The following is a 21688-nucleotide window of genomic DNA, read 5'->3' as shown; positions in this document are numbered from 1 at the left end:
GGATAAATGCCCCTTCGCAATGTTTTAGTTGTATTCCTTTTGAAAATACTCGTCGAATGAGGGGTCATTTGTCAAAATCCGACGCTCCGTTCAAAAGTTATAGCCAAAATAGGATTTTCTTCGTCTTCCCAAAATGAAAATTTAATTCTGTTTGTCAGTTTGTCAGCTTGTCAGTTTGTCAGTTTGTCCAAAACATGTTTTTTAAGTTTTGAAAATTTGATATTCATCACATCGATATGAAAAACTTTTGTTCTACCACTTTTGGAAAAACTCGCTAGTTTAGCGGGAAAACAGCTATAAATTGCTAAAATTCGGAAAGCCGTAACTTCTATACTACTAAAGCTAAAGACTTGTGCTGCATCTCGTTTGAAAGGTATTTTTAAATCCTATAAACGCCTTCTATATGCAATTTGTGTAAATGTAATAGTTAAAAAAATATGAACAAAAGACAATTTTTTAAAACTTTTTTTTTAGCTTTTTTTTATTTTTCTCAAAAACGGCTCTAACGATTTTCTTTAAAACCTTAAACTGTATAGCCCTTGAGATTCCTTACATTTTGGTATATAACACATTACTGTAAAGAAGTTTAAAAGTTATTTTTATACGAAAATAGCCACTCTTGCCAGCTCGAACAATTAACGCTCCCTGAGTATTGAATTTTGTGTGAGGGTATCCGAACTTTATTTTAGGGTCATGGAATCAGTAAATTTGCACTTAAGAGTTCTATATAGGAATCTTTTGTTCTACGACTTTTGGAAAAAGCCGCTACTTTAGCGGGAAAAAGCTAAAAATAGCTAAATTTCGTTAGTTTGTAAGTTCTACACTACTAAAGGTACCGACATGTGCTATACCTCGTTTAAAAGGTATTTTGAAATACTTAAACCCCTTTTTAACTTAATTTGTTTAAATACAATGGCTTACAAATTATGATTGACCAATTTAAATTTAAATGTATATATTAGCTCCTAAGAGAGCAAATGTAAACAAACAAAAACTTCAGATATCAAATACAAAACACCTCTTAACGAGGTAAAAAACTAGTGACGATCGCACCTTCAACATACAAAAGTTCTGATATCAACATTGGTGACGAAAAATTATTACACTCGTCATTAAATACACTTTCTCAGATTTTCTCATTCGGCATGCTGCAATAGAAAATGCCTATGAAGGTAAAAAGGCTAAAATAGTTTGCTAGGGCGGGCCTAATGAGAAAATATTAGAAAGTCTATTTAATGACGAGTGCAATAATTTTTCGTCACAAATGTTGATATCAGATCTTTTGTATGTTGAAGGTGCGATCGTCACTAGTTTTTTACCTCGTTAAGAGGTGTTTTTATCAGGGACCGTAAATAATCATTATTTGAGATTTTTATTTTAAAAGGCCTACTGAGGTTTTTACAAGTTTTAATCAACAATTTAACTGGTTTTTATGCACTTTATAGACATGAACAAATAAGAGTTTATTTGGTTTCAAGATTTGTTAAAATGCATGTACTTTGTGGACAAGAGTAAAAAGAACGTTATTTTTGACGTTTAAAACAAAATATCACAGTAGCCTTTTTAAAATAAAAATCTCAAATAATGATTATTTACGGTCCCTGGTTTTTATTTGATATATATAACTAAATATGGGGGATTCACTAAACTGTTGACTTGCTGAATTGTTGAAAATTCAACAAAAAATTTCAGCAATTAAGGGAACGACCCAAAATGGTTCCTGTTGAATTTTCAAACAGCTCTTATTTGTGGAAAAGTTTCACGGAACTTAAAGCATGTAAAATTTGATTTATTATTGCTAGTTACTGTCTAAAAGTGTTACCAAGGTAAAAAGAACCACAAATATGCTTTCTTAGTTGATTTAAAAATAAATAATGCGTACTGGTGGTACTAAAATGTTACAGAGTTGCCACGACTTTTAAAAAAAGGTGACAACTCTGGCTTTTCAGCAATTCAACAAAATTTTCAACAGCCCCGAGGCTGTTGAATTGCTGAAGTTTCTGAAAGTTGACTTTGTATGGAACAGCTGATTAACAGCTGACCAAAATTCAACAATTCAGCAATTCAACAGTTTAGGGAATACCCCTAATATATTAAGTTTAATAATTTAAATATTTAATAGGAATCCTTGTATTTTTTTTAAATTTGAATATTTAATAGAAATCCTTGAATTTAATTGGTAAACATAATTTCATTTTACAAAAATCCTCTAAATCCAAATATATTATTATATGGCTATATTATAGCTAAATAATGTCAATTTTGAATTAGGGCGTCATTCATTCTTCATGGTCTGGTAGCTCCCATCACTCCCATATTCGTTTGGTCCGGTAGCACCAATCTATCTCTTTATTCTGCTGCTTTATCTCAGTCTCCTTTCTCATTATGGATGTCGAAATATTTAAAAATAACGTATCGATGATAATTTTTATTTAAACAAAAAATCAAAATGAAGTTAACTTCGGCCAGCCGAAGCTTATATACCCTTGCAGGTATGCCTACTTAAAATGTTGTTTTTACATTGTCAAAAATCAAAACACCAACTTTCTACAAAGTTAAAATAGTTTTTCTATTATTTTTTTGATTATTCCTATGGGAGCCATAAGATATAGTGGTCCGATCCGTCTGGTTCAGACATATGTACTACCTGCAATAGAAAGAAGACTTTTGGGAAAGTTTCATCGCGATAGCTTTAAACTAGTTCGCATAGAAACGGACAGACGGACAGACTGACAGACGGACTCGGGTATTGATGCTGATCAAGAATATATATACTTTATGTGGTCAGAAACGTCTCCTTCAATGCGTTGCAAACATCTGACTGAAATTATAATACCCTCTGCAAGGGTATAAATATATACATATAAGATATTTTTGATATTTTTGTGTTAACCACTAAACATTAACCCACATACGATCTTCAATTATATTTTTATAATTTTTAGTTTATATTTATTAATAAATGAAAGAAAACTATATTTATTTTTGCTTTCTTTTGCTTTTATTTATAATATTCAAATCAAGTAAATCAAGCGTTTTCTTGAGTTCTGAACGCGATGATATGCATTTTTGATATTTTGATATATTTTTGACATCCCTATTTCTCATTCTCTCTCTATTCGTCCACTAACAACCCAATTGGCCAGGCGTATGCGCGTTTTTTGGGCTACGTATGTCTTTTATACGAAAGTCTTGTTTATAAGTAAATCATCTCAAAGTAACACGGGCTCTCCGATAGTAACTCATAGAATAAATATATGGGCAATTCTCTGCTGTCGCACGCGGCGTTCGTACGCTTTGCAGGTGAAAAAAAACCATCTTCCTGGACTTCTTTTCTTTTGGCACTAGGCTCAAAATTAAGGTCTTGATTAGCACTAAAATATGTGCTGGAGCTGACTTTGGGAAATTTTTCGTTTTTAAGATATATACAAAAACCAAGACTTTCGCACGCGACACCAATAGAAGTGACTTTTTTGACTTCCTGCTTAACTTTCGATTGTAACGAAACGTGGAGGAATCTTGTAATGCAGTAAATTTTATAGTGTTCCTTGTTCATTCTTCTTTAAAATGTATTTGGTTTGGTTACAAAATATTGAGTAGGGGAGAGTGGGGGAATTTCGTCACAGGGGCAATTTCGTCACCTGCAATATCTCGGAATCCATAAGTCGTAAAAATATATAATTTTTTTGTTTTAGTTCTTCAAGACGGCCAGACACAACCAATGCATTTGTTTTGCACAGAAGGCCAAGATAATTAAGCTATAATATTAAATGTGTTTTTACAGTTCAAAAGCTACATTTAGTTATCGACGAAATTTTTTCTGTATGCCACAATTCAAAAGGAATAAGATACACGATTTTTTATATAATACACAGTGCTATAATGTGCATTTCTGCGTTAGTGATTTTTAACTTCGCGCCTAATTTCGGAAGAAAAATAATTATTTCTAAAAAAGTACTGTGTCGGGAAATTTCGTCACCCTATGATTTGGGTAAATTCGCACCTATTTTAAATACATATTTTTTTATTTGACGAGCTGGCTAACGAACAGACTACCGGCAGCAGCAACAACATACAGGACGTCAACAAAAATGGTACGCTCGATCAGTGTAACATACTTACAGGCGTAAAGTTCCCTACATTTTTCAGGTGACGAAATTTCCCCAGTTGTGTGGTGATTTTACCCCCCTATGTGGTGAGATTGCCCCAGTATATTGGTTTTACTTTTTAATTTTTTATAAATCACCAAGTTAATTAAAAAAATAGGGGAATGTCACATTTTAAAGCTTAGTGCTAACCGCATTCAACAATAAAAATAGAAATATGATAACGTGTCTCAAGATGGACAATAAATAGCTTTGAAAAAATGCTGACGAAATTCCCCCACTCTCCCCTAGTTATTTTTTTTATTGGCATCGAATTGACTGTCACACGCTAAATGTCGCACGCGACAGTTTTTTCCGTCATTTTCTTAGGTGGTTTTTCTGTAACCTTAACGTCAAAAAACCGTCGGGTTTGTGTCCCAACTATCTAATACCAGTCACTCAGCTGAAGGGAGTGCGAGGGAGATGGAAAACTATAGTAGGGTTGAGGTCTCGACTATCTAATACCCGTCACTCAGCTAAAGGGAGTGCGAGGGAGATGGGTATATACAAATTTTTTTCATTGCGCATAAATTATTAATGAGTGGTCCGATTTGAAAAATACCTGTTACATTTCGATAGGTATAAATATACACAACAAAATTGCAGCTATACTTCTCGGAAATCTTTAAAGGTTTGGGCTCCAGACACGTTTTAAAATCGTTAGTGGGCGATTGTGGGCGTTAGAGGGGGCGTGGCGCTAGGCTGAAATAATCTTGCGCTGCGTAGGAAGCCCAGGAATATGTGCGGGGAATCTCAGTCTTCTAGCTTTTGTATTTTCCGAGATCTCAGCGTTCATACAGACAGACAGACAGACAGAGAGACAGACAGACAGAAGGACAGACGGACAGACGGACAGACGGACAGACAGACAGACATGGCTATATCGACTCGGCTAGTGACCTTAATCAAGAATATATGTATAGGGGAGAGTGGGGCAATTTAGTCAGCATTTTTTCAAAGCTATTTTCCATCTTGAGACACGTTATCATATTTCTATTTTTATTGTTGAATGCGGTTAGCAAGCTTTAAAATGTGACATTCCCCTTTTTTTTAATTACCTTGTGATTTATAAAAAATTAAAAAGTAAAACCAATATACTGGGGCAATCTCGCCACATACAGGGGTAAAATCGCTACACCACTGGGGCATTTCCGTCACCTGAAAAATGTAGGGAGTTTAACGCCTGTAAATATGCTACACTGATCAAGCGTACCATTTTTGTTGACGTCCTATATTTGTTGCTGCTGCTGGTAGTCTGTTCGTTAGCCAGCTCGTCAAATAAAAAAAGATGTATTTAAAATAGGTGCGAATTTACCCTAAGCATAGGGTGCCGAAATTTCCCCAGACAGAACTTTTTTAGAAATAATTATTTTTCTTCCGAAATTAGGCGCGAAGTTAAAAATCACTAACGCAGAAACGCACTTTACAGCACTGTGTATTATGTGTATCTTATCCCTTTTCAATTGTGGCATACAGAAAAAATTTAAATGTAGCTTTTGAACTATTAAAACACATTTAATATTATAGCTTTATTATCTTGGCCTTCTGTGCAAAAAAAACGCATTGGTTGTGTCTGGCCGTCTTGAAGGACTAAAACCAAAAAATTATATATTTTTACGACTTATGGATTCCGAGATATTGCAGGTGGCGAAATTGCCCCTGTGACGAAATACTCTCATCTACCATACAACAAATTGTAAGTTTCATTTTATTAATCAGGGAGATGTACCTTACCAGACGTATTTTATTGATTTTTATATTCGTTACTCGCAGAGTAAAAGGGTAGGTATATTTTATTCGTGCAAAAGTATGTAACAGGTAGAAGGAAGCGTTTTCGACCCTATAAAATATATATCTCTAGCCGAGTCGATCTAGCCAAGTCCGTTTGTCCGCCTGTCTGGCTGTATGAACGCTGAGATAGCAGAAACATTTTATAGTTGGCATTCAACATACAGATTTTAACGGTTCCTACACAGCGCAATTTTGTTTTATCGAGGTGCCACGCCCCCTATAACGACCACAAAAGTTTGTCACGCCCACAAACGCCCTTAACGTTAAAACCTGGCTAGCGCATTGCATGGCCGGTGATACCAATACCTTGGGCAATACAATTTTGGAACCGCCTATCACTAGCTGCTGGTGCTAGAAAAATGCTGCCAGCACTAAAAGAGCGCCGAAATCAAATGGATTATTTTAACTATTTGGCCTTTTGACACCTTCTGGTCACTGTAATTCCCAATATGTTATTGCAAAATCTAAATTATTTGAAATGGGGCGCGCGAAAAAACAAGATGGCATTTTTATATTAAAGTTATTAAACTTTTAGATTTAGTTATTTAGTTTTTAGATTTAATCATTCACCTTTCTTCTCCGGAAGCTCCTGGGTGATCCGGTAAAGCGTAAAGTGCATGTCGTTGCGGATTACATCAAAGTCCCAAGTAAGGACACTCTTAGGGTCCTCGTTCCGGATGAGCAGCTCGTGGCTAAATCCGGCTTTTAGATCCACGCTCTTGTACAGGTTTTTATGGTCGTGCTGGTGGATGCCCGGAGCCAGCACTTCAATAATGATGGGCAGTTCTACAGGCACTTCGTCCCCATGATCATCCAGCGAGTTCATCTTGTAAAGCGTTTTGGGTACAAGTCCGCACTCGTGAATCATGGTCTTTTGGAAAGAAGACAATATGTTAGAGTTTTTTCTGGCGGCGACGACAAGCAGCTATTGAAGAGCCTTTTATGCCACCGTCTGAGTGAACAGAAAACAAGTGAGGTGGACACGGGCGCAGGGGCCCAATGGGAATACTATTATAGTAGCTGCGCACATGAAGTTGACAAAACTTAAAAAAAAAACTGCACAATCAATGTGTGAAAACCAAAAGGGAAGTAAGACAAAGGCGGACAAATACAATAAAATTTGTTGTTGTTGATAATGACATACGAAATTGAGCAGGACCAAAATAACAAGAGAGTAGGATGCTTACACAATCGCATTTGGTTAAATAACAATGGGAAAAATATGTCTGACTGACTTGCTCCACATGCAAATCGTGCTGGATTTCTGTCTGAGTAGCCCCAGCGAGCCGGAATCAAGGCCAAAACCAGTGAGAAAAGAGAGATTGGTTATGCACAGATACAATAATAACAAAATCATGTAAATAGCATTAGATGCAGATGGATTCACGACCGAAAACACGGTATCGTGTCTGCCGCTTGTTTTTTACCTTGCAGGGTCCTCCCAAGAAGTCAGGTATTACCTCCCCGTCGAGGTACTGGGCTAAACCATCTTTCATATGCGCGAAGTCGGGACCATAGAACAGAAACTTAGATCGCGTGTGCTCATCTGAGGATTTTCAAAGTATTGTCAGTAAGATAAATCAATTAAGTTGGGATTAGCTCACCGATAAAAGCGCTAACAATGGTCCAGGTAATGGGAAACACTCTGGGTGCCCGCACTACTAAAACACGTCCCATGGTCTCTGGATAATTGCGTTCCACAGTATCAATTATGTAAAGCAGAGCTTTGATGCCTGGACGCCACAGATGTCGCATAGAAAGACCGTCTAGATCTACGAGCAAGGACCAGGTAATCACAGGCTTCTCCAGGCGATTGGCAGATTCATTGATCTTCTGAATGCCTTCTTCGCAGATGTGCAAAGCCTGTAATAAAAAACTGATAAAATATTTACCAATTCTTAGTTTTCAAAGAATATATTAACAAGAAAGGAAGCTAGCTTCGCCCAGTAGAAGCTTATATACCCTTGCATACTTGTATACTATTAACTTAAAAAAACATACTATATAATATAACCGTCCAAATTTCGTTAAATTAAATTCGAAATTTTGAAATGTTACGGAAAAGCTATATCCCAAAAAAGAAGAAAATGTAATATACATCAACAAAAATAAATTTTTTTCCATTAATTTCCATTTAATTTTTCGACTGTTCCTATGGTTATAGTGATCCCATTTTTTTTAATTTAATTCGAAATTCAAAAATATTTAAATAGTAATATTCCCAAAAGTAGAAAGTTGGTATAGTTCCGATCCGGCTGGTTCCGACTTATATAATACCTGTAATAGAAATAAGACTTTTGGGAAAGTTTCATCCCGATTGCTTAACATTTAAGAGACTAGATTGCGTAGAAACAGACCGACAGACGGACATGGCTCACACGATGTGCTGTTATTGCCTATTTAAAATGATGCACAGTGGGGCGAAAAAGTCAAAAGTCTGCCTTAAATCAGAGGAGCCCTATAGCGAATATCTTTTGTTAGGGTATTGTTAAATATATGATGGACGTTGATGCACTACGAGAAGTACAAACAAGTGGCCCAACGACACCAAGCACGTGCTTGTTACGCGCGGGGCCCTTTTGTAAATTTGGGCAAAAATGCGAGTTCGCGAGGAAGAATACATAAAACCAATAAAGACGGGACAAATAATGAAAAAAACATGCAGTTAGGAGTGAAGCAAATGAGTTAAAATGTTAGTTTTTAATACCGAGATAGAAGTTGATGTGCAAATTAAATGATAAAGAACGTTATAGTTATTACATAGAACGCGAAAGGGCTCGTGCAGACCAAAATTTGATGTGCATCGAGGTAAATTAAGAGGATGATAATTACGTGTTAGTCTAACGGGAACATTAAAAGTTAGGCGGCTAACAAGTTCTACAGAATCAATATCACCTCTTATAAGAATTTGCATAAAAATGGTACCACAAATTTTTCTACGATTTGCAAGTGTCGGTAAATTAAGCAATAATAATCTACTCTGGTAGGAAGGTAGCCTTACGTTTTGATCCCAGTTCAAACTACGAAGGGCAAAAAGGAGAAATTTTTTTTGTACCGACTCTATACGGTCAATGTGGACTTGGTATTGTGGGCTACAAACCGAAGAACAATATTCCAATATAGGACGGACAAGGGAGGTAAATAATAATTTGGTTATATAAGGGTCATCAAATTCTTTTGACCAACGCTTTATAAACCCAAGAACACTCATAGCTTTATTGACTGTCGACATTATGTGGCAGTCAAATTTAAGCTTCGGGTCCAGAAGATCGCCTAAATCATTTACTGAATATATACGGTCAAGTGGCAAATTCTGAAGCGAATAACTTATAAAGGTAGGGGTAACCCTATAAAAGGTCATTACGTTTCATTTTAGGCAGTTCAAATTTAAGAGGTTATACTCACACCATACTTGAAAATGATCAATGTCTGATTGTAAGCCAAAACCAGACTCTATATTATTATATGTCAAACACACTTAACATCATCAGCATACATTAGTACACGAGAATGTGTTACAATAGAGGGAAGATCATTAATAAACAAAGTAAACAGCAAAGGGCCCAAATGACTACCCTTAGGTACTCCAGATGTCACATGGATCGTTTTTGAAAGAGCGTTCTTAAATATAACCCTCTGAGTCCTCCCATTCAAATAGCTTGAAATCCAAGTTAATAGATTACATGGAAACCCAAGCAAATCTAATTTGAATAAAAGAAGAGAATGGTTAACAGAGTCAAAGACTTTACTGAAATCTGAATATACAAAGTCAGTCTGCTTTTTATTGTTAAATCCATTTATTACAATTGATGACAATTCAAGTAGGTTGGTGGTAGTCGATCTTCGCTTAACAAAACCGTGCTGACACGGTGATATTAGCGAGGAACATAAATGTTGCAAATGAGAAGTGATAATACGTTCAAAGGCTTTTGGAATTGCCGACAATTTAGAAATACCTCTATAATTCTGGGCATCCGCCTTCGCATCCTTTTAGTGAAGTGGAATAATAAAAGAATCCTTCCAGATAGTTGGAAAAACTGATGATGAAATAGACAATTGAAAAAGTTTAAGAATAGGTTTGAAGATGGTTGATGCACAAAACTTAAGCACACACCCAGGGTATGTAAAGGCAATTAAATAGGTAAAAAAAAACATCACAAAGTGAATTTTTTTAGTAAAATTTTGTTGTTGTAGGAATTTTTTAAGAAAAAATATATAAATAAATCACTATGGACGGCAGTCCATGTAGTGACGAAGAATATAAGGAGAGTGTGCGAAGTCGACAACTATATATATAGCCGCAAAATTGAAAATCTGCTATCAAAAGGTATCGGAAAAACTAACAGGATTGCATACCAAGACTTTCAGAAAATCAATTGTCTTGGAAGAGAGAGCGGAGAAAGTAAAAAAGTGAACATTTCGAACTTTGGAGCTGTTGGGGCCGGTGGGGATAAATGCCCCACGAAATGTTTTAGTTGTTTTTCTATTGAAAATACCTGTCGAATTAGGGGTTATATGATATCCGATGATCCGTTAAAAAGTTATACCGAAAACAAGATTTTCTTCATGTTCTTAAAATGAAAACTTTTGTCCGTTTGTTTGTATGTATGGATCCAATCGTTGTTCTAGAATCCTGTAATTTTTTATATAATTTTATGTCATTTTTATGGTGTTAAGCAAGTCAATATAAGAAACGTTTGTTCTACGACTTTTGGAAAAACCCTTTTAAAAAAAGGGCTAGATTTTGAAGTCTTATAGTTTCTGAACGACCAAAGCTACCGTCTCGTGCAATACCTCGTTGAAAAGGTAATGAAATATGCGAATCACGCTGCCTTTGTTGATATTGGCTAAATAAGATAGTTTCAAATTTATGACTAAAAGTTATTTTTTGAAATAAGTTTTTTGCTATTTTCTCAAAAACAGCTCTAACGATTTATTATACCCGTTACTCGTAGAGTAAAAGGGTATACTAGATTCGTGCAAAAGTATGTAACAGCTAGAAGGAAGCGTTTCCGACCCCATAAAGTATATATATTCTTGATCAGGGTCACTAGCCGAGTCGATCTAGCCATGTCCGTCTGTCCGTCTGTCCGTCTGTCCGTCTGTCTGTCTGTCCGTCTGTATGAACGCTGAGATCTCAGAAACTACAAAAGCTAGAAGGTTGATATTTCCCACACATATTCTTTGGCTTCCTACGCAGCGCAAGTTTATTTTAGCCGAGCGCCACGCCCCCTCTAACGCCCACAAACGCCCACTAACGATTTTAAAATGGGTCCTGCGCCCACATCTTTAAAGATTTCTGAGAAGTATGAATGCAATTTTGTTGTGTATATTTATACCTATCGAAATGTAGAAGACATTTTTCAAATCGGACCATTCATTAAAAAGTTATACGCAATCAAAAATTATATATCTATCTCCCTCGCACTCCCTTTAGCTGAGTTACGATTATTAGTCAAGACACCAACCCGACACAGCGTTCGCACTCCCTTTAGCTGAGTGACGGGTATTAGATAGTCGGGACAACAACCCGACTATAGCGTTCTCTCCTGTTTTTAACTTGGAAACTATGTAGGCCTTGAAATTCCTCAACTTTTGATATATATCACTTTTTGTTAGTCTTGGGTTGCTCATGAGTGAGTGAACAAAAATGAGTTGCTCACTAAATTGAGTGAGTGAATATGTTTCTTCGAACTTGTTTATTTTTGCTCACTTGCTCCTTTTTGTTCACTTGCTCAGTTTTGCTCTCTTACTTGCTCTTATTTGTTCACTTGTTCAGTTTGGCTCTTAGTTTACTTGTTCAGTTGGTCTCTTGCTGTTTTTGGCACAAAGTTTTTTTTTTTACTTTTAGGATGCATTTTGCATACGATTTTACAGACAATGAGCTGTTTTCTCAGAGCCAGTGAAAAAGTTAAGGACAGAACAAGTGAGCAAGTGAACAAGTGAGCAAGTGATCAAGTGAGCAAGTGAACAAGTGAGCACGTAAACAAGCCCAGCGGCGAAAATTTCCATTACAAAATGGATTACGAATGCATTACTTCTCCTCCAGTAAAAGGGAAAACAATGGATTACAACATGGATTACTTTGCCATAGGAATGGCCGCCTTGTAATGTGGTCGGGACACAATTTGCATTACTACTAATGGGAAAAGTATGCTAGGGCCGAGACACCTTCGGGTCTCCATTACGAATTCAATATACTTTCCCAATATTCTAAGGCAAAATGTAGACAGACTAGAAAAAATTCAACATACATTTTGAAAAACGTATGCTGAGTTGTAATGCTATTCATTTATGAAATCATAAAAATAATCTTTCCTCATGTAGGAATTGAACATGGGTATTATTGTATAATGGATGGAAAGGCTAACCGCTCGGCCATTGTCTGTGCTTTTTTTAGTTCGTTAAACTATACTTAGAATGCATGCTGTTATTATTAAAGTTCCGAAGCTCAAATGTGACGGAGGGGAAACAAAAAACGAACACATAGGCAATAATTTTAAGGTGTGTTTGTGATTTTTGACAAAAGGAAATCGTTAACGAACAAAAATACGAAGTCATAGGAGCTCTGATTACAACTTCACTGTCGAAAAACAGCGATCGTGATCGATTACATTTTCTACACGTGTAATGCATTTTTTTCCAGACCCCATTCACATGTTCGCCGCTGGGATATTTCGTGCGATAAGGAAGATCCCAATGGGAACGAGTCATTAACGACTTATGTCAGGGTGTAATCCCTGCCAGATTCTGCTAACCGGTCACCGGCTGTTGCCACTTCGGGGGCTTTGCCGCACCTCGTACTGCCTCTGGCCACACCCGTGCACCTCCTTCTGTCCCACTTTCTAGTATGATCCCTAGGAAGATCAGCAAAAACCCAGCTGTTTCTAAAATGATCCACGTGACATCTGGAGTGCCCCAGGGTAGTCATCTGGGCCCTTTGCTGTTTACTTTGTTTATTAACGATCTTCCCTCTATCATAACAAATTCTCACGTACTAATGTATGCTGATGATGTTAAGCTTTGTTTGACATACAATAATATAGAGTCTGGTTTCGGCTTACAATCAGACATTAATAATTTTCTAGTATGGTGTGAGTATAACCTCTTAAAATTTAACTGCCTGAAATGTAACGTAAAGAGCTTCCCACTTGACCGTATATATTCAGTAAATGATTTAGGCGTTCTTCTGTAGTATTGGGTTGCTCATGAGTGAATGAACAAAAAAGAGTTGCTCACTAAACTGAGTGAGTGAACATGTTCCTTCGAACTTGTTCTTTATTGTTCACTTGTTCATTTTTGCTCACTTGCTCCTTTTTGTTCACTTGCTCAGTTTTGCTCTCTTACTTGCTCTTTTTTGTTCACTTGTTCAGTTTGGCTCTTATTTTACTTGCTCACTTGTTCACTTGTTCACTTGCTCACTTGTTCACTTGCTCATTCGTTCTGTCCTTAACTTTTTCACTGGCTCTGAGAAAACAGCTCATTGTCTGTAAAACCGTATGCAAAATGCATCCTAAAATTTAAAAAAAAAACTTTTTGTGCCAAAAACAGCAAGAGAGCAACTGAGCAAGTAAACTAAGAGCCAAACTGAACAGGTGAACAAGAAAGAGCAAGTAAGAGAGCAAATCTGAGCAAGTGAACAAAAAGGAGCAAGTGAGCAAAAATTAACAAGTGAACAATAAAAAACAAGTTCGAAGGAACATGTTCACTCACTTAAGTTAGTGAGCAACTCTTTTTTGTTGACTCACTCATGAGCAACACAAGACTACTGACGATATTTCAGTTTATGAACATTTCTTGCTAGCTTAAACTGAGGTTTTCTCAGAAGAGGCACAAAAGGCAGGCTAATTATTACAAAATTTGTAGTTAAATATCTAAACTTTTTTTTCGAAAAAAGAACTGAACGGGGATCTAGGGTGTAACACTACTTTACGTCCAAGAATATCCATTTTTTTTTGCAGTAAATTTTTTTTCGGAATATTCTAAGAATTTGTTTCTCTTAAAATTTCAATCGTTACCTTTACAACTTAGGTGCTTTCAGAAAAATTTTAAGGATGTATAAAAATCAGGAACCGTAAATAACAGTTATTTGTGATTTTTATTTTAAAAAGACTATTGTGATATTTGGTTTTAAACGTCAAAAATAACGTTCTTTTTACTCTTGTCCACAAAGTATATGGGCACTTCCAAAAAAAAGTCCACCAAGCCAAAAACCTTGAAACTTGAATAAAACATATTTCCACATGATTTTGCCCCGATATTAGTTTCTAATTAGTTGGATACTGAGCTTAACTACAAATTTGGAGTATAGTTTCATTATTTTTAAGACAAACCCCACCAATATACGCAAAAATCAGTTTTTGGCTATTTTTTTTGTTATTTTTTGGAGCTTTCTTCTGTTGTTAATTTATCCTATAGGAACGCTAATATGTGACATTTTTCTGTACTGAATGCTTCATTCACATGCTAAACTATTAAGTTAAAAGCAAAACATCCAGCAATTGAGAGATAGAGGTAAAGAAATCCGCTTTACAAAACAGTCGGAAAAAATGTCCCGAACGACATGTCCCGAGCGAATGTGGTTGAAACTGCATAAAAAAAAAACGGCAAAGAATTTTTGAGTAAAACCAAAAGCATTTCACAGCGACATGTTTGAACAACATTCTAAAAAAATCGCATTCAAGTATTCCATCAGAATTCGCTAATTTCTGGTGTTGTATGAACATAGGATGTGTATAGGCAACTAGATGTGGGCAAAAGTGGGGTACTTTTAGGGTCTTTAGTATTTCGGAGTATTTTTTTGTATATTTCGGTATATTTTGTATTTATTTCCTATCGTTGAAGGTCCATCCCTAGTCAAATAAACAACACAAACAACAAACACTAGATGTCATTACTCGATATTTGGAGTTAACCAAGTGGAAACACTTTTTTGGAGTAATCGGGTTATTGGCTCACTCGATAGGTTACCCCACACAGTGTGACTAGACTATAAGAGCCACTTTAAAAAATACCGAAAAAAAATTACTTTTTTGTCCATATAACAGATATTGTCCTGGAAAATTATCCAAGGATACTCAAATTACTTAGCTTAGTTGAGGATCCATCTACTTAGAATCAAATATCAGTGCAAAATCATATAGAAATATGTTTTTTTTCAAGTTTCACGCTTTTTGGCTTGGTTGACATCCCCAGAGAATTGCCCATATATTGCCCTTACAGACTTTTCACACGGGTCCATATTCATGGTTTCGTCTGTCCACATTAAGGGGCGGTAGTTTTATACATGGGGAATTCTCTGAGAATGTCAACAAAGCAAAAAAGCTTGAAACATGATAAAAACTAGATCCCTGCACAAGTAACCTGACTTGTTTGTCAAACCTTAAACCCAACCGACCTACTTGAAACCCATTTGACTTGGGTCGTTTGGGCTGTGAAAATTGTCATCATCGTCTTATTTAAAAATCAATTTTTTTTCTTTAGCCTAGTACTCAGTACGACGAAAACTGCTAGCTAAGCATAGGAGTAAGCGAGAGGCAAATAGGTAGCTAAGGCCTTTAGCTGGGACTTTTTTCTACGGCGGTACTCAGTTGAGCTAAGGAAACAATAAGGAAATACCAAAAAAATACTAGATTTAGCGGATGAATTCCGATGAACGCCTTTAGCCGCGGCCCAAAGAATAAAAAATTTGATCTTTGGCTGTGTTTGTGCAAAAGCGGTGTGCCAATAACAATTTATAAATGAAAAGAAAACCACAAAAATCAATGGAAAACTGCCTGTAGGAGTTGCTGCAATACATATCGCCTCTTCAACAGGGAATTTAAAGCTTGCGACCCAGGTAGGCTCAACGTTCTGTAATATTTTAAAATTGGGGCCAGTTGATTTGTTTGCTGAGAGTAAGACCATGCTACATGCATTGCGGATGAAATCCGAAAACTTCGGTCACACTAAAAGATTAATATTTTTCGACTAGTAAAACTCTTAGCCGAACTGAGTACTGGGCTTTTGGTTGAAACCCATTCGATTTGGGTCGTTTGGATTTGGGTATTTGGGTAAATGGGTAAAATTTTACCCAAACCCAAACGACCCGAAAATTTTGGGGTCGGGTTGGGTAGGTAAATTTTTAAAAGAAAGCCTGACCTACTTGACCTGAAATTTCGTTTGGGTACCCAAATAACCCATTTTGTATACCCATGCAGGGCTCTAATAAAAACATATTTTTTTATAATTTTTCACTGATATTTGATTATAGTTAGATGGATCCTTAACTAAGCTAAGTTATTAGAGTATCTCTAAAAAAAATGTCCAGGACAATACTGTTTGTGAATCGTCACTGTGAAGGAAGTAAGAAAAACAATTTTAAAAATTCCAAAACAATTCACAAAAACCTGATGAGTGTCCTAAAAATTAAGGACATAAGGTGGCTTTGGATATTTTTATTTAATTTTTAAACGCTGTTCACAAATGAAGATTTTTAAACTTTGCTGTGACTTTAAAATTTTGAATGCGCCCACCTCCTCTTGTGGTTGAGTTAGATTGAATTTTCCAATACGACCGTATAAAAGAGACATGTAACTATTTACATGTAACTATGTAACGAAAAGATTACCAAAATTGGTTGTCCACTACTAAAGATATATCCCAAAAGCCGAAGAAATTTTGTGATTTTCTTAAATTAAAGATACCGCAAATACCAGAGCTGATTGACTATAGGCGTAGTAGCAACTTATGCTTAGAAAAGCCTCATTTATCGAAATAAATGGTGCCAGGCCTGGACACTGACCCATGTCACATTTTGCCGGCCTGTGCAATTAAGCTATAATATTAAATGTGTTTTAATAGTTCAAAAGCTACATTTAGTTCTCGACGAAATTTTTTCTGTATGCCACAATTGAAAAGGGATAAGATACAGGTTTTTTTGTATAATACACAGTGCTATAATGTGCATTTCTGCGTTAGTGATGTTTAACTTCGCGCCTAATTTCGGAAGAAAAATAATTATTTCTAAAAAAGTACTGTGTGGGAAAATTTCACCACCCTATGCTTAGGGTAAATTCGCACCTATTTTAGATACATCTTTTTTTATTTGACGAGCTGGCTAACGAACAGACTACCAGCAGCAGCAACAAATATAGGACGTCAAACTCCCTACATTTTTCTGGTGACGAAAATGCCCCAGTGGTGTGGCGATTTTACCACTGTATGTGGCGAGATTGCCCCAGTATATTGGTTTTACTTTTTAATTTTTTATAAATCACCAAGGTAATAAAAAAAAGGGGAATGTCACTTTTTAAAGCCTGGTGCTAACCGCATTCAACAATAAAAATAGAAATATGATAACGTGTCTCAAGATGGACAAAAAATAGCTTTGAAAAAATGCTGGCGAAATTGCCCCACTCTCCCCTACTTTTTGGGTTTTTTTTCGGTATTTTTTAAGTTGCTCATGAACGGTTTTTTTGACGTTAAAGCCTAGTACTCGTTGGGCTAAGAGTTTCACTAATCGAAAAATATTAATCTTTTGTAGTGTGACCGAAGTTTTCAGAGTGGGTTCACAAACAGCAAGCAAATTAATTGGCGCCAATTTTGAAATATTACAAAATGTTGAGCCGACCTGGGTCCCAAGCTTTCAATTAATTTGCTTGCTGTTTGTGACAGACAGACAACCAGACAGACAGACATGCAATGTACTGAAACAGCGCAGCTGCAGCTCAGTCGGGTGCAGGGGTGAAGGAAAGGTCTGCCGCAAGCAATGCTATGATGAATAGGTACGAGGAAAGGGAATCCGCAGGCGGCCAGATAAGATAAGATAAATTTCGGTTTTAGCTCGGTGCGTATCAGGGTGTATAAGTCGGACACCAAACATAAGGAAGAGCCTTGTGTCGAGCACCTGGTGGTGGCCACCTGGTGGCCACAGAGATGGAGGAGCCAGGCGAAGAGGACGAGGAATGCGAGTCGGTGATATCCGAGGCATCCCTTCTCCAGGGCTTCAGTAAGCTGGGTCACGGGGGTACCGACTCCATGAGCGAAAACTTCGAGGACTTTAACGGACCTGGACGCTGACGTGACGGTGATAGGGGCAAATTTGCATGATGTCTCTAGTGGTAGTGCAGATAAACCTCCACCACTGCAAAGCAGCCTCTGCTGCCCTTATGCTTCGTCTAGCGATAAGCACCTTAGTGCATACATGCTTTATAATTACAGCGATTCCTACATCGATATGTCTAAAGCTCCAAGTCAGATCGCTACGCGTACCGTCAGCATACTTAGCGTGCGACATTATGGACCCGATACCGGGTGGAAAGCTGAGGGAGCGCGTAATAGATTGCGAGGATCGAGGCACTGGCCTGCTGATCGGAGGCGACGCAAACGCCCACCACGAGATGTGGGGCAGCACCAACACAAATGAGAGGGATGAGTTACTTTTTGAGTATCTTCTCTCCACTAACCTACTTATCGGCAATACGGGAAACGACCCCATTTTTGTAATCAAGGACAGGGAGGAGGGCATATACCTAAACCTTATCTTAAACTTCATGTGTGACCAGCTTATAGAGCTTATGGAGCGTTTCTAAAGATACACATTAAGGCTCAGATGACACATTCAATTTTTAGCGTCAATTTATTATGACAATTTTTCATTTGTGTGAGTTTAAAGAAGTGCAAGCGGGTCAGGATTAATATGATATCGTGCCTTTATTATTGGTGTTAGTGGAAGAGCAGCAAAAAATATTTGATTCTTTCTCGCGCTCTTTTAAAGTCTCATTAAAGAAAAATTATGTGCGTCCAACCCTGACCCAGTAACGTTCTTAAACCCCCGCAGAATTAACTGGACAGCCTTTAAAAATAACCTGGCTAAAGCCGTACCAGCTTCTTCAGAACAGTTTCCTCCATCGGAGGAACATCTTAATTATCTCACGACAGCCTTCACTGAAGCGTGTAATAGTGCATATAAAGCAACCTGTTCAATCAGCAAGCCGAGAGGCAAATGGAAACCATCATGTTGGAAACTAGAAATAGACAAGCTGAGGGTAGAATGTAGAAAACTCTTCAACAGAGCAAAAAGACTAAGTTGTGAACAAAACTGGTCAGAATATAAACACAGTCCAGCTCAATTTAAAAAGCTCATTAGGCAGGCATTAAAAGAGGATTGGAGAAAATTCTGATCGGGTATTTAATCCTCTTTGGAAGCTTTTTTTGTAACTCTCAAAGTCGTCCTCGAATCTGGGCTATTTAAAAAGACAGACGACTCTTGGAATCTCAGCACGCATACTGTAAAGGCAAATCGAAAGAAACAGCATAGAAGATGGTGGGTGCAAGATTGTTGCAATTTCCCCAAGGCCTCTGTGACATTATGACACATACAAAAAAATTTGCTAGCCATGTCCGTCTGTCCGTCTGTCTGTATGTCCGTCTGTCCGTTTCTATGCGAACTAGTCTCTCAGTTTTAAAGCTATCGCGATGAAACTTTCCCGAAAGTCTTCTTTCTATTGCAGGTAGTACCGGATCGAGCCGGATCGGACCACTATATCTTAAGGCTTCCATAGGAATATTCAAACAAATATAAGAAAATTCATTGTAACTTTGTAGGAAGTAGGCGTTTTGATTCTTGACTACTTATGTATGTATAAACAAAATTAAAATAGAAACGCTGAATCTGGAATCCAAAGAGAATATAAACACTGTTTATAATATCTTTGCTGGAATCCCTGGAACTGCACCGAGTGAGCATTACTTTATCTGCAAGGGTATATAAGCTTCGGCTGTCCGAAGTTAGCTTCCTTTCTTGTTACAGTTGATTTTACCAAGTTTTTTTTTTTTTTTGTGCAGTTAAACTAAGAAATTTGTCAAGATGGGCATCCGAAAGTGGGTTAAACGTAAACCCAAGTAAAACCGACCTTATTGTCTTCTCCAGAAAGTATAAGATCCAAGAGTTCTCCGCCCCAAACCTAATGCTTCCGTTCTAGAGTTTAGCGATAGTGCAAAATGCTTGGGGTTTGTACTAGACAAGAAACTGAACTAAAATCTCACTTTATCGGATAGAGTGCAAAAGGCCAACATTGCACTCTTCACTTGCAAAAAAGCAGTAGGCCTCAAATGGGGGATGTTCCCATCTCTAGGTTGCTGGTTATATAGCGCCATAGTAAGACCCATCCTCCTATACGGGGTATCCATTTGGTCATTGCTGCTGTATAGTTCTAAACTCAAGGCGCTCAACAAGTCCTCTGGTGAAGCGCTCAACGCTATTACTAGCATATCTTCAATTCTACTAGTGGCAAAAGAAACCGCCACCATCACAGCACGAGGTCTGAGAGACGCAAACTGCTGGACAGTCCATCAATACGGACACTCATCCATTCTATCAGTAGGCGCAAACAAGCAATTAACAGATTATTGCATACCCGTAGAACACTATTCTACAACGTTCAAAACAGTCTTTCCCTCTAGGGAGGCCTTTGGGCAAAATGACAGTATAAATTTCTTCACAGACGGCTCCAAACTCGACAATTGAGTTGGAGGAGGAGTCTTCTGCGAACAAATCAATATCAAACAAGAGGGAACGCAAGGGTAGCTTCCTTTCTTGTTTCTTTTTTATACCCTTGCAGAGGGTATTATGACTTAAGTCAGAAGTTTGCAACGCAGTGAAGGAGGCGTTTCCGACCCCATAAAGTATAAATATTCTTGATCAGCATAACTAGACGAGTCGATCTAGCCATGTCCGTCCGTCTGTCTGTCTGTCCGTCTGTTTCTAGTCTCTCAGTTCTCGAGCTATCGGAATGAAACTTTCCCAAAAGTCTTCTTTCTATAGCAGGTAGTATATATGTCGGAACCGACCGGATCGGACAACTATATCTTATGGCTCCTATAGGAAGGAAACGTTAAAAAATTCTAGCTTCGGTGTTTTTTTAAATATTACCTTCTACTTTTGGGAATATTATTTTTTATATATTTCTCAATTTCGAATTAAATATTTAAAAAATCTGATCACTATATCATATAGCTGCCATAGGAACGGTCGAAAAATTATATGGAAATTATTAGGAAAAAAAATTATATCTTTGTTGATTTTTATTAAATTCTCTTCTACTCTGGGTTATGACTATTTTTAAATATTTCCAAATTTCGATTTTAATTTTAAAAAGATCGAACTACTATATCATATAGCTGCCATAGAAACGTTCGAAAAATTAATGTGAAATAAAAGGAAATTTAAGATTGTTGCGATTTGTAAATTAATAGAATGATCTGCAAGGGTATATAGCTTCTTTTCTTGCTTTTTTTAATATTCCTATGGGAGCCATAAGATATAGTGATCTGATCAGGGTCCATGTCATAACGCCCGCGGCGCTATGCCTCTTTTTTTGAGGGACTTATGACACACAGGAAAGTGTCATAACGCCCGCAGGGAAAATATATTTAATTATTATTAATATAAGTAAACAATTCTTATTCAGCTTGAGCGCTGTAAACAATAATGTGGCTTGCACCTTTATTCAAACCACTTTTTGTCTGCGCTCTATTTAACAATATATTGAAATTCTTGTAAATGTGAGTAACATAGAGTAATATAGTAATGAGTAATATGATCTGGAAAAAAGCGGCGCAGGAAAAATCGCGCGGTATTTTTATAAACTGAAAATGCATTTTAAAATTTTTTAAAAGTTATAACGCCCGCGGGCACTATGACACTTTTTTGTAAGGGCGTTTTGACACGCACCTGTCTGATCTTTAGTAGCACCAACATCAAAACAAAA

General features: G+C 37.0%; 1 protein-coding gene across 1 annotated transcript; it reads right to left on the bottom strand.

The window, feature by feature from the left end:
- Positions 1–5359: 5359 nt before the first annotated feature.
- On the bottom strand, positions 5360–8002 carry LOC123002795 (protein real-time-like). Its single transcript, XM_070216962.1, has 5 exons — positions 7938–8002; positions 7541–7799; positions 7364–7482; positions 6507–6807; positions 5360–5400 (listed from the first exon to the last, which is right to left on the bottom strand). The coding sequence occupies exons 2-5, from the start codon at positions 7689–7691 to the stop codon at positions 5375–5377; spliced, it is 597 nt and encodes a 198-aa protein (XP_070073063.1). The 5' UTR covers positions 7692–7799; positions 7938–8002; the 3' UTR covers positions 5360–5374.
- Positions 8003–21688: the final 13686 nt, after the last annotated feature.

Source organism: Drosophila takahashii, chromosome 2L (genome assembly GCF_030179915.1).
Source record: "Drosophila takahashii strain IR98-3 E-12201 chromosome 2L, DtakHiC1v2, whole genome shotgun sequence".
NCBI classification, from domain to species: Eukaryota; Metazoa; Arthropoda; class Insecta; order Diptera; family Drosophilidae; genus Drosophila; species Drosophila takahashii.
The sequence above is the reverse complement of the archived record's forward strand: the minus strand, read 5'-3'. Positions and strand labels throughout refer to the sequence as shown.

What these genes read in the sequence shown, in the direction of transcription:
- LOC123002795 (XM_070216962.1), bottom strand. Translation starts at nt 7,691, where the DNA reads ATGCGACATCTGTGGCGTCCAGGCATCAAAGCTCTGCTTTACATAATT. An exon ending in CATTGTTAGCGCTTTTATCG is followed by an intron (nt 7,483 to 7,540) that starts GTGAGCTAATCC and finishes GAAAATCCTCAG; the next exon opens with ATGAGCACACGCGATCTAAG. An exon ending in GGAGCTTCCGGAGAAGAAAG is followed by an intron (nt 5,401 to 6,506) that starts GTGAATGATTAA and finishes GCTAACGAACAG; the next exon opens with ACTACCAGCAGCAGCAACAA.